The 10,904-nt window shown below is 34.0% G+C and overlaps 1 protein-coding gene across 3 annotated transcripts in view; it reads right to left on the bottom strand.

Annotated features, from left to right (window-relative positions):
• Window positions 1–352: 352 nt before the first annotated feature.
• The window catches only part of LOC149569604 (HSP20-like chaperones superfamily protein), a 61,155-nt gene continuing 50,603 nt past the window's right edge, over window positions 353–10,904 (bottom strand). For all 3 annotated transcript variants that reach the window (XM_089822285.1, XM_089822286.1, XM_089822284.1), the window contains 5 exons: window positions 8,016–8,199; window positions 7,452–7,614; window positions 1,202–1,239; window positions 1,030–1,078; window positions 353–881 (listed from right to left, as the gene is read on the bottom strand). In XM_089822285.1, coding sequence (XP_089678411.1) covers window positions 847–881; window positions 1,030–1,078; window positions 1,202–1,239; window positions 7,452–7,614; window positions 8,016–8,199 — 469 coding nt within the window. In that variant the 3' untranslated portion in view covers window positions 353–846. The remainder of the gene's footprint in view (window positions 882–1,029; window positions 1,079–1,201; window positions 1,240–7,451; window positions 7,615–8,015; window positions 8,200–10,904) is intronic.

Genomic DNA, 10,904 nt, shown 5'->3' with positions numbered 1-10,904 from the left:
CCTGCTTTTCAAAGATGCCAAATACAACTGGCAGGTCACTATTTCCAAATAGTCCTCCATGCTATGTTTTCTAGGTAATTTATTTGACGATCAATGATAGTATGATAGCAATTATTTGCTTTCTGTCATGAAGTTCACATAATTGAATTTTTTTGGCATCTTCAACAGCTAAAAAATATTCTGCAATCATTTGCTTTCTCAAGAGCATTTACTTTGATTTTCCAATATTTGAAAATAAAAATAAGGACCAAAGTTTACAGTACTGCTTGTATCTATCAATTCAGTTGAATGGACAGTTTCCTAGATTTGACATTTTAAGGAGATTACAACTTCCAATAGCAATGTCAAAAAATGGAGAATTTGGCAAAAAAATTTTCAATTTGCCCCAAGTTAACTATGTGGCAATCTTCTAACATTTAAAAAGTTCCTCAAAAGGATAGTAGCTCGAATTCGATCATTTGTAATCAATAAAACACTGATGAGTTCAACACCATGCCCCAATAGAAATATACACTTGGCTTATGCATGCATGCTCTATGCATTGTATAATTTAAAATAAGAGACATTTGTATGTTTTAGTGTACATTTTCTCTAAAAAAATCTGAAGAGGATAAAAAGAAAGCTCAAAGCATATTCTTATCTCGATACAAAGAAATATCATGCTCCAGCATTCAGTATTGGACATTTCTTTGGTTATCCCAAATCAGGAAGCATCTCATCGTGCTTTCTAGCTTCAAACAAAATAAGACCACAACTAAAACTAGATCTTTTGTCTACTTCTAGTATTTTTATATACCTTTTCCCTCAACCTAAGTTCACACATCAAATTTTCTATAATTCCCAGAATCACTTATTCCTCGCTCTCTCCAAGTCTGGGAGATCTAGAAGAGAATGTGATCAAGATAAATATCAGTCAGTATCACTACGTTAAAGTCATACAAGTTCATCTAAACACGTTCCAGATCAAAAACAAAATCACAAAATAAATACAAAGCATTAGGCTAATATAGAGTAGAGCATAGTACTTACAGAGCATGCCTTCCTCATCACTTGTATCATCATCAACATCTTCAGATTTCTATACAAGAATAACAAACACAATAAATGAATGAATAAATGCAGAGAAAGATTATAACAAGGAAAGAAATATGTAACACAAAAATGAGAAACTAACAACTTCTACATTGTTTAATAGTCGTACCGAAATATCATCCATGTCGTCCAAGCTGAATCCATCCACTGCAAAAGTTACCCCACATATAATAAGCATATTTACACAATCTCTTTACAGGCAACAGCAGAAACTTTTGAGCATTCATCTCTACTCCACTTTGCATCAAGATTTGAAACTCTTTTCACATCTAAGCTATAGTCCATTAAAGATGACATTTCTCATTTTGAAAAATGGATTGAATTTTTTCAGCAATTTCAAGGTAAATTATTAAATTTACATATTCATAAAAAGACAAGTGAATAGATCACGAATCGTATCATGATTTCATTTGCAAAACATTACAATGATTTGACTTCATTATTCATTCTAAAGATGCTTAGTTGCCTATTTGTGAAACAAATCCGATTCGGGCACATGAATCGGATCCATGGATTTGACATTTTTTTTTTCTCAATTATGATTTGTGGAGGATTCGTGTGTGTGTGTGTACTAAAATATAAGAGAAATATACATAATTCTAAAACTAAATCATTTCATAGTATGAATCTATGATTCTAGAATGGATCTATGAATCTACTATACTTGATAGTTGATTTATTTTCATGATTATAAAGAAAATCAACACATTCACATTGTATTACTGAATTACAAAATGAAATTATGATCCTTGAGGATCCTCGGGATGTGGCTTGGATCCTTGAGGATCCGGGCACGGATCCTTGATTCTGCTTGTGGATCCATCAGGATCCGCGGGCCACGGATCCAAGTACGAATCCGGATCTGACCTGTCTAGGATGAATCCGGCAACTAAGTAAAGATGCTTTTCTTTTGTAATATTTATTCAGTTAAGGAAAATTTGATTTGCAAATTGAAAGTTACACTAAATTCTCAAGTTCCTTTTCGATGCAGTGATACAGATAAATGAAATGAATTACGTGTGAAAAATATCGATGTAAGAATACTATTATTTTAGCGTACATTTAGACCATATATAGTGATATAGATAAATCTTTGATAAGATACATGGACTCAAGTTTTCTTCTAAATATAATTGATAAGCAATAGTAAAAGTAGAACAGACATCTATTCTATTCTATTAATATAAATATCAAGGCTCCTAGTAAAATGGACAAAAAATAAATTGAGAGACAAGGCTGATTATCAATTTTCTACCTTCTCTACCTTGTTTCAGAATGCCAAACTCTACACTTTATTATGTGGGTGAAACAAGATATAGATAATAAACAATATAAAATGTAGAAGCATAAGCACTTAAACCATAATAAGATGCATAAGCTATTTGGCAGAAAAATAAATGGCATGCATTCATGTTGGTCAGACACAGCAGAAGTTATCGGTGCCATGGTGAAAGCTTCAAGAGATTTGATGGTCCTGTGAAAAATAATATCAAAAGATTGCTCAAGACAGAAGATACAGATACTGTGTTAAGCACATTTCAAGAACAACATTGGTCAAATTCAGGTTCAACTCAATTCAGACTCTCCAAATATGTCCAGTTATCAATGATGATGAATTCTATAAGGCTAGAAAGAATTTGCAAAAAGATTAAGCAAATAGAAAATTCCAGAGTCTGCAGATCCATTGGTTTCCTCCCATAACCACATTTCTGTCATGATGAAAGTTGGTATAATAAAGGGAAGCCAACATGGATGAAAATTAACAAGAAGGCAACCTCTGGAAAGGTTGGGTTAAGACACTATTCTAATAGAAGAAAGAACATGAAAGAATAATCAATCAAGACTCAAGACAAATCCAACAAAAAGTCAAACTCAAAAGATAACTGAATAAAAATGAATTCTTCAAGGTGGTGTGTCCCTCCTTGTCTTATGCAATTTGTTGGAAGCCTTGGATAAGGACAAATCCTAAACAAAATAAAAGTTCCAGTCATTGTTGACTTGATCTAATTGACAACAGTGGCTTTAAAAAAGAAGTTGAAAAAACTTAATGAATATGGACATGTTCTGAAAAGGATTGATTAATGAGAATGCACGGCTCAAAAGTGTTTGCAGGACTTGGCCTTCACACCAATCTAAGAGGAAGTAAAAGATTATGGAGCAATCAATTTGACCTAATCCAATGGTGATCACGGGTTTTGAGGTCTGACAAAAGAATTGCAACGGCGATCCTGATTGGTGAACAAGTGGTAATCATTTAGAATATCGGAATCAAACATATTTCTGATTGAAGGATGCACTTGTCGATTTCATTGATTAAGATGGATCCAATGGAAGTCATGCTTCTGAAAGACACAAAATGGATAAATAAAGAGGTCGGAGATGGCAATTCACACCCGGAAAGTATGATATGAATCATTAGGCGTTCTGAACAGTACGTGTCTCGCGCAAAGGCCCCCAATCTACAAGGTAAATAAGTTTAAACTTCTGTTCTGGCATTTGTTTGAAATGGCTCAATGCTTAGATCCAGCAACAACAAAAAAATGGATATTTCAACAAATATCCGTGGAAAAATGCAACAAAAACCATTCATGTATTGCTTCCAAAACTAGTCAAAATGGATACTCAAGCTTCTTTACTCCATCAACATCATAATCAATGAAAATTGGAGGAGGATCAAGGAATAATCAATCACAAAATGGCATTCTGTCAAAATAGGAAAAACGGTCCATTACAACAATATTCCACATAACAATTATGCCTTGATGAATCCAGGGTAAGAACTGCTGAAAATGGCAATCAAAGTTGGCAGAGCCTTCTAAGGGCATTGGATTATTCAGATGCATGCACAGTAGAAAACTATCTCTCTCCAGATTTTGTGTAGCATTAAGAGTATTCTATTTATGAATAACAGCATTGAGCTCGTTTGTTATAGGTAAGATCATAACCTTAGTTCTATTTGCTGTAAGCATTTTGAAGCCTTCAAGGTTGAAACTTTGTGTATGGATCTTGATAGTTGAATAATAATGTTAATAATTACTATTTATTCTATATGCTGTGTTCAACTATCATTTCTACAATATTTTGGATTGGTGTTTTTTCTTCCTTTGTTTTGGCTTAAGATGTTTAGTTATGCTGTAGATCCCAATTTCTATGTGGTTAGTGGTTAGCAATTCAAAGGTCGAAAACTACCTTCGTATGTAGTATACCAGATGCCTATTTTCCTTTTTGGATTCCTTTCACCCTTTTCTCTTCAAAGCTTTATTATTTATAGATTTAATGCCAGGATAGGGGAGCCGAACCAAAGTTAGAGACTTTTCAAAAATTTCAACTTCCAAAGTTTTCCAAATAGAAGTAGCCAAGTAGTTAGAAACATCAACAAACAGCATATTAAGAATCTCAAAAGCAACATAACTAAACAAAAACCTTGATTTGTATATACTTTGCACCATTAGTCAGGATCAAAATTGAGTAAGCCACTGCAAAATAAATGACATTGGAGTGGAAGATGGGTGGGTGGAGGGGGAAGGGAGGAAGAAGCGAGAGTAGAGATAGGTCTACAATCTAAATATAAATTTACATAAGGAACATACAGAAAATTATAGAAGTAATTTGTTGTGTACCTAGACACAACTTGATATTAGGATTATGTAAGGCCTAACTTGTGGGTTTATTTCCCTTGAACTATAAATTTAGGGACAACCTTAACTTGTGTTCCATTTTGCATCCTAGATCAATCTAACAAATTAAACTAGTCCATTAATGCCTCTTGTGTTTGCAAATTTATTTTTGTGTAAATTCATTTTGAGCTAAGTTATTGATTTGGGTGTGGATCTGGATGTGGATGCAAGAATTGGGTGTGCAGATGTGTGAATTATACATGCACGCACGTGCACACACACACACACACACACATAAATGAATGCAAGAAATATACAACATTAAATCATTTGGTAGTAAGATACTTCACCAATACATATTCAAATAAGTTATAACTAATAATTGAATATTCAATAAGATTATAAGCCACATCATATACATCTATGTTCACGATTTTAATGCAAATCAGAAAATCATCACAATTACAAAATCAAAATATAGTTCATGATTCAATGTTAATCAATCCAAATCAGAATCCTATGGATTTGCAAAAATATCCTCATTATATCCAACTCCTCCAACTCTAATGACTTTTTTGGGGGAAAAATCGAAAAACCTTGGGACCAGCAACACAAGTCAAGATTTTTCCCAGAAAAAAAAAACAGTTTTTGAGGGCAAAATAAAAAACTAGACCCAATTTTTTAGGACAAAAAAATTAAAGATTGATCAAAACCCGGACACTTAAACACCAATCATGATTTTAACTGGAAAAAATTGAAACCCCTCTTGTAGAGAAAGATTCCTCAAATTTTGAAGAAAATCAAACAGAACCCAGATATTATTTTCGAGGAATTTTTTTATAAAAATCCTTCTAACAGCAACATTAAACATGTTTCTTCTTTGGGAAGAATTCAAGAAAAAACCTTCTATGTCCTCACATTTTGAATACAAAACTTCATTTTTGAGGAAGAATGTAAAATCCACAAAACAAAACCAGCTCGACCTTCAAAAAACCATAATCTGTAAACCCCTCAACTCTGTTTGCAGGAAAAAGTAAAAACAACCACAATTTTGAGAAAAAATCAAAAAATACATTCCTTATTTTTATGGATTACAACTATTGTAATCTCCATTTTGAAGTAGTTAAGTGAGAGTTTGTTCACCATTAGGTGCAGTACTTATCCCAAGTGGGTTTCTGCAAGATATGGGAGCCATCTTACATGGTGTCATGTTCTCTTTATGCTTCATTTCCTTGTGTTGTATATGCCTAATAATTCTCAATTGTGCAGAGTTTCAACTAACTAGGATTTATATCCATTGTTGGTGAAATATTGGAGGAATTTCTGCAATAGTTTATGCTTTATCCAACTTGGCAGAAATCTTTGGAGGACCACCTGATTTGACACTGGTACCCTTGATTATAACAAACCCAATGTTTCTTTCATTCTTAACACACCCCAATGCCGAGGAGTCGCAGTTGTATGAAGGTGCTTGCAGTGGTGGACCACTTTGCATGTTGTTGATTCCATTGTCATTGATTGGAGTGCCTATTTAAGAGGGAAGTTTCTCTTTGAGAAGAATCTCGCATGCCTTTCTTTTATTGTGATGTCAAAGTTGAAGCTGTTACAAATTGTTTCCTTGACTCTTGTTTTGACCTTCTTGAAAAATGATGCCACATTTGGAGGGGATTCAAATTTTGAGAGTTACATTTGAGTTTCCTAGTTTATTGCTTAGGCCCCCTTGGAGAATGTCACTGCCTCTTTTGGGAAGAGTTATAATTCAACAAAATTCATGCAAATTTCTAGGATTTATGCCACTTGGAGAGAGGATAAAACCTCACTTGTTGGATTCATTAGCTTCTGGTCCGTCTGATAGATATAAGGAGCTAGGATATCTCTTTGCTTGCAATTCATTGGAAGCTTAGGCGAGAAAACTGGGTAGCACCCAAAAAAGTGGGTTTGTTTCAGGTGTCGTACTTAAAGAATTGGCCTTGTGTGTTGTTCTTGTAGGTTAAAATATTGAAATTACAACAATAAATTCTGTCAAAATTTCGTCATATTTAGATGTTAATGTTGCCAACTGATTCGTCAGATTGAAATGATGGTTTTAGTAAGTTTTATAAAGAAAAGAATCCGATATATAGTTCCATAGTTTTGATTGAAAGCATCCAACAAGTTTAAGTATGATGTAGTTAACACCTGGTTAATAAAATCAGCGAATCGTGTTGTGAGTACAATGCTTTTGTAATTTGAATTCCATGAGAAGTTTGATGTTTATTTGATGTGTTTAAGATCAGGTTTATCATTTATGTCAGCAAGTGTAACTGAGACTGTTTAAAAGTCAGATTGTGTGTGGGTTATCTAGCCTTTGTGTTGAAATCAATTTGGAGGGGTTGTGTGGTATTGCTGCAAGGAGAAGGTTGGCAGTCTTTTGTTGCATCAGTTTCTTTCATTGATGATAGTTATAGTACAGAACTCAAAATAAGTGATAACAATACAAACACAGCTTATTCCAGAAAACTCTACCAATACATAAGTAATCAATTCTTGAATGAGTCCCACAAAACCATAAATCTTCATCTAGAAATTCAAGATCATTATTCTCCTAAACATTTTACATGCACCAGTCAGAAATTGCTCTCTAAAATAGACATAGAGGCCCATGTCAGTTCGACTATTGGTATGATGTGACAACCATGATGACAAATTGAAAAAGCAAAAAAATAAAGAAAATTTTAACAAGCACAGATCTTAATAACTTACACTTAGATGAATCTTCTTCATCCTCATCACACCACTTGTTCCAATCAACCTTGATGTACGGAGCAGGTTTTTCATCAGATTTCAATAGTCTCTTCCACCAGCCTTTTTCAGTCTTGTGCAATGCACAAATTATGTTCCTAAGTCCACTGTTAACCTTACTTTCCTGCATGGTAAAAATGCCAAGACAGGTTCACAACATGTGTCAACAGAAATATGTGGCTAGTAAATGTTTACCATCTACTTAATGAAAAATGAGGCAAAGAACAGAAACAAGTGAATTAAGTAATGGGTAACAAATAAAAAAGCCATCCAGGAAGCTTGTGTTAATGGCCCAATCAGATGAGGATTATAAGTATCAACCTGTGTTTGCAGTGAGACTAATGGTTTAAAATTTAAATGAAGACAAAGGATTCTACCAAATCTACAAAAAGTCATCACTAAGTACCTCTAAGAAAAACAAAATCATAGCCAAAACGAATGCACTAAAAACATAGTGAAGTACATTTGATGCAGTCAACAGAAACATGAGATTCAAGAAGCATCTTTCATAATAGCAACTTATACCTCGGGATTTATTTTTCCAAACAGCTCGAGTTCAAACTCGAATGGCTCACCATTAAGACCCTTTGCAGAAAAGCTGAACTTGCCATCAGGTTCAGGCTTGAGATTTACATTTTTAGCATCGGGCAAACTAATTGTCAAGTAAACTTTGTCAGACCGCTGTGCCCAAAGCACTTCAGGGTGGCGACTGCATGAAAAAAAATGCATTATCAATTACCATCTTTTCATTGGATTTGAAACTAATCTATTAGCTTTCTCAAAGTTTATTCAGAAGCAATATTACATCAAATTTTTCTATTCAAAATTTTACACCATAAAATGAGTTTAAAAAAGATTTTCAACATTACATCAAACAAAAACATATTTGTCTCATATCCTGTAAATTTGCTCTTGTTTACATTTTTGAACTAGAGGTAGGTCTAGTTCTAGTCTTATTTGTCTCTGATGCTGCCGAGGAGCTGATGTTGATATTAGAGTCAACTTCCAGCTTACAAGTAATATAACTTCTGCTAATTCTTGCAAGGAATGCCTTATTCACAAACATCTTATGCAGAATACAACCATTATGAACAGCACTTTTACTAATTTAATTTACTAGGTTTTGCAGGTCCCCTTTGAACTAAACCATTTTGAGCCATAATTGTACAGCACAACAAATGCATCTTCCTTTCGAAAAACTAAACAGCATATGGGATGCCTAAAAATCCATATTTGCAAGGGCTGTCTGCAAAATTTGTTTTGGGCATTTCCTGAATAACAAGAATTGACCAAAACCATCCCCAGAAATCATAGAGACAATCCTGTACTGAAGGTGCGAGGGCTACACTTGATTATTTCTACAATGTATAAATAAGAATATCAATATCTAGTGATAAAAAAATTACATTCAGAATTGATATCAGAAGAACTATTTTTAGTTCAACGAAACTCGTGGTCACAAACAACTTGGGCCAAAGAATAAAGTAGTGGGAATGCATCCTTCCCAGAGGCCTTATCCAAAGCTCACTCTATCCAGAAAGAGCCTCAACATCAGTAGGGACAAAATCTAGAAGTAAGATCAGTAACAGATCCATACACATACATGCAAGCATCTCAACATTCGCAAGGCCTCCACCCAAGCACAATCAACATAAACAGTATGGAAGTTGCACTTGGTTATGTTCTTAACTTTTCATCCATTACAAGGATAAAACTTGGCATAACATTTATATGTTTATTCATATTGTGGTCCACATAAATTGTTATGGCTCCAGAACAACATAAGTAACAAAAACAATTAAAAAAGCTAACTTCACAGATACATATACAGGAGGCCGTTCAATATTTACTTTGAATAATTCTCAAATTTTGGACTCGGGTTTTCACCTCATCACCAAGCCTAATAGTAAGTTCAAGCTTTCCAATTCTCATACACTCCCACCAATCATCTGAAAACCAAGAATCTGATTTTGTTTTGCATTTTTTTTGTTTTTCTGTTTTTTGTTTTTTGTTTTTAGGAGTTTTGGTCTTTCTTTTGTTTTTTGCACATAACATGAAATAATTGCTGGAAGTTGAATTACAACAAAAAACACGAAGCTAATTGGAAATAACAGACCAAATAATTATTTTTTTGTTCTCGCAATGTAATTCTGGAACATAACAATTTCTCCTGCCACTTGCAAACACTTAATATAAATTCTGGAAATTGTTTCAGATCTAATACAATGCTATGAACAGAAAATTAAAACAATTCTCCTTGCTGGAAATGAAACCCCAACCTCAAATTTGCATTGCCAAGGGTTATATGCAAGCAACTCCAAGTATGGCACCCAAACTGGTGAGGTTTTTGGTTGCAATTAAAATTTGAAATTCTGATTAGATGTGGCACGTGTGAATGAACCGCAGAGCATATTCACAAACCCTCTTAAATCTCAACTGCTATGCCAGTCTCAAGATGAGGTATGACCAAAGAAGAAGCAATACAGCCAACAATGAAGGCTAAAACCGACAAAAATTCTGCAAAAAATAATTTTCCAGCAATCTAAGATAACTCCTTCCTGTAACCAATAAAAGAGTTTCCAATCATCCTTCAGAGATCTCTCACTCCTGCAAGCAATCAACAAAACTATGAAGGATTTTGTCTCCACAATTCAACCTATCAAAAGACAGCATTTCAGAGCTGCAAATATCATTGATACGAGACTTCATGAATGAATGAAAATGGCCTCCAAAAACCCTTTTAATCTCTCCAACTCGGGAGCCCAAATTAGGGTTGCAACACTTTAATTTTTTCCCTCAATGAAATGTTCTTTTTTTCACTTCATTAAAATTCTTCTAATTCCTCCTTGAGCATCCACTTTATTTTTCAAACTCGCAACTTTTAATGAAGTCAACTTATTTAATACAGTATCAAATTACTTTATTTAATTATTATAAAGTGACTTTATAATAAACTACTTAAACAAAAGATCAAAGTTAATATTTTACCATTTTTATTTTTATGTTCAAAGCATAAACCATACCCCTTCAATTGAAAATTGATGATGCACGCGGTCTCCTAGTGATGTCTAAAAATAGCAAGCCAACTCTTAATATCCTCCTATAAAATAGGAACACTCGTGCTCACAAAGCCCCCTACAAGGCTTCACAGACCTCAGTTGGGTCCCATTTCCACTTTTCTGACCTACGGGAACCTTGATTGTAGGGAAACCCTGCTGAAAATAGAACTATCTAAGAACAAAATATCGTGTGTGCATGTGTCTGTATAAGAGAGAAAGAGAGAGGCATGTTGGTCAACTTAACACCCAAATTTTTTTGCAGATATGTATCTTCAGACCTAAATACGGTAGGTTTGGACAGAATTATAGATCAAAATAGTTTCTGAATTGTGTGAATGAGGGAAGAGCATCTATA

Source organism: Cupressus sempervirens, chromosome 3 (genome assembly GCF_028749045.1).
Source record: "Cupressus sempervirens isolate cs-2001-9-10 chromosome 3, ASM2874904v1, whole genome shotgun sequence".
In the NCBI taxonomy this organism is placed as follows: Eukaryota; Viridiplantae; Streptophyta; class Pinopsida; order Cupressales; family Cupressaceae; genus Cupressus; species Cupressus sempervirens.
This window is presented reverse-complemented; position numbering and strand designations above follow the sequence as displayed.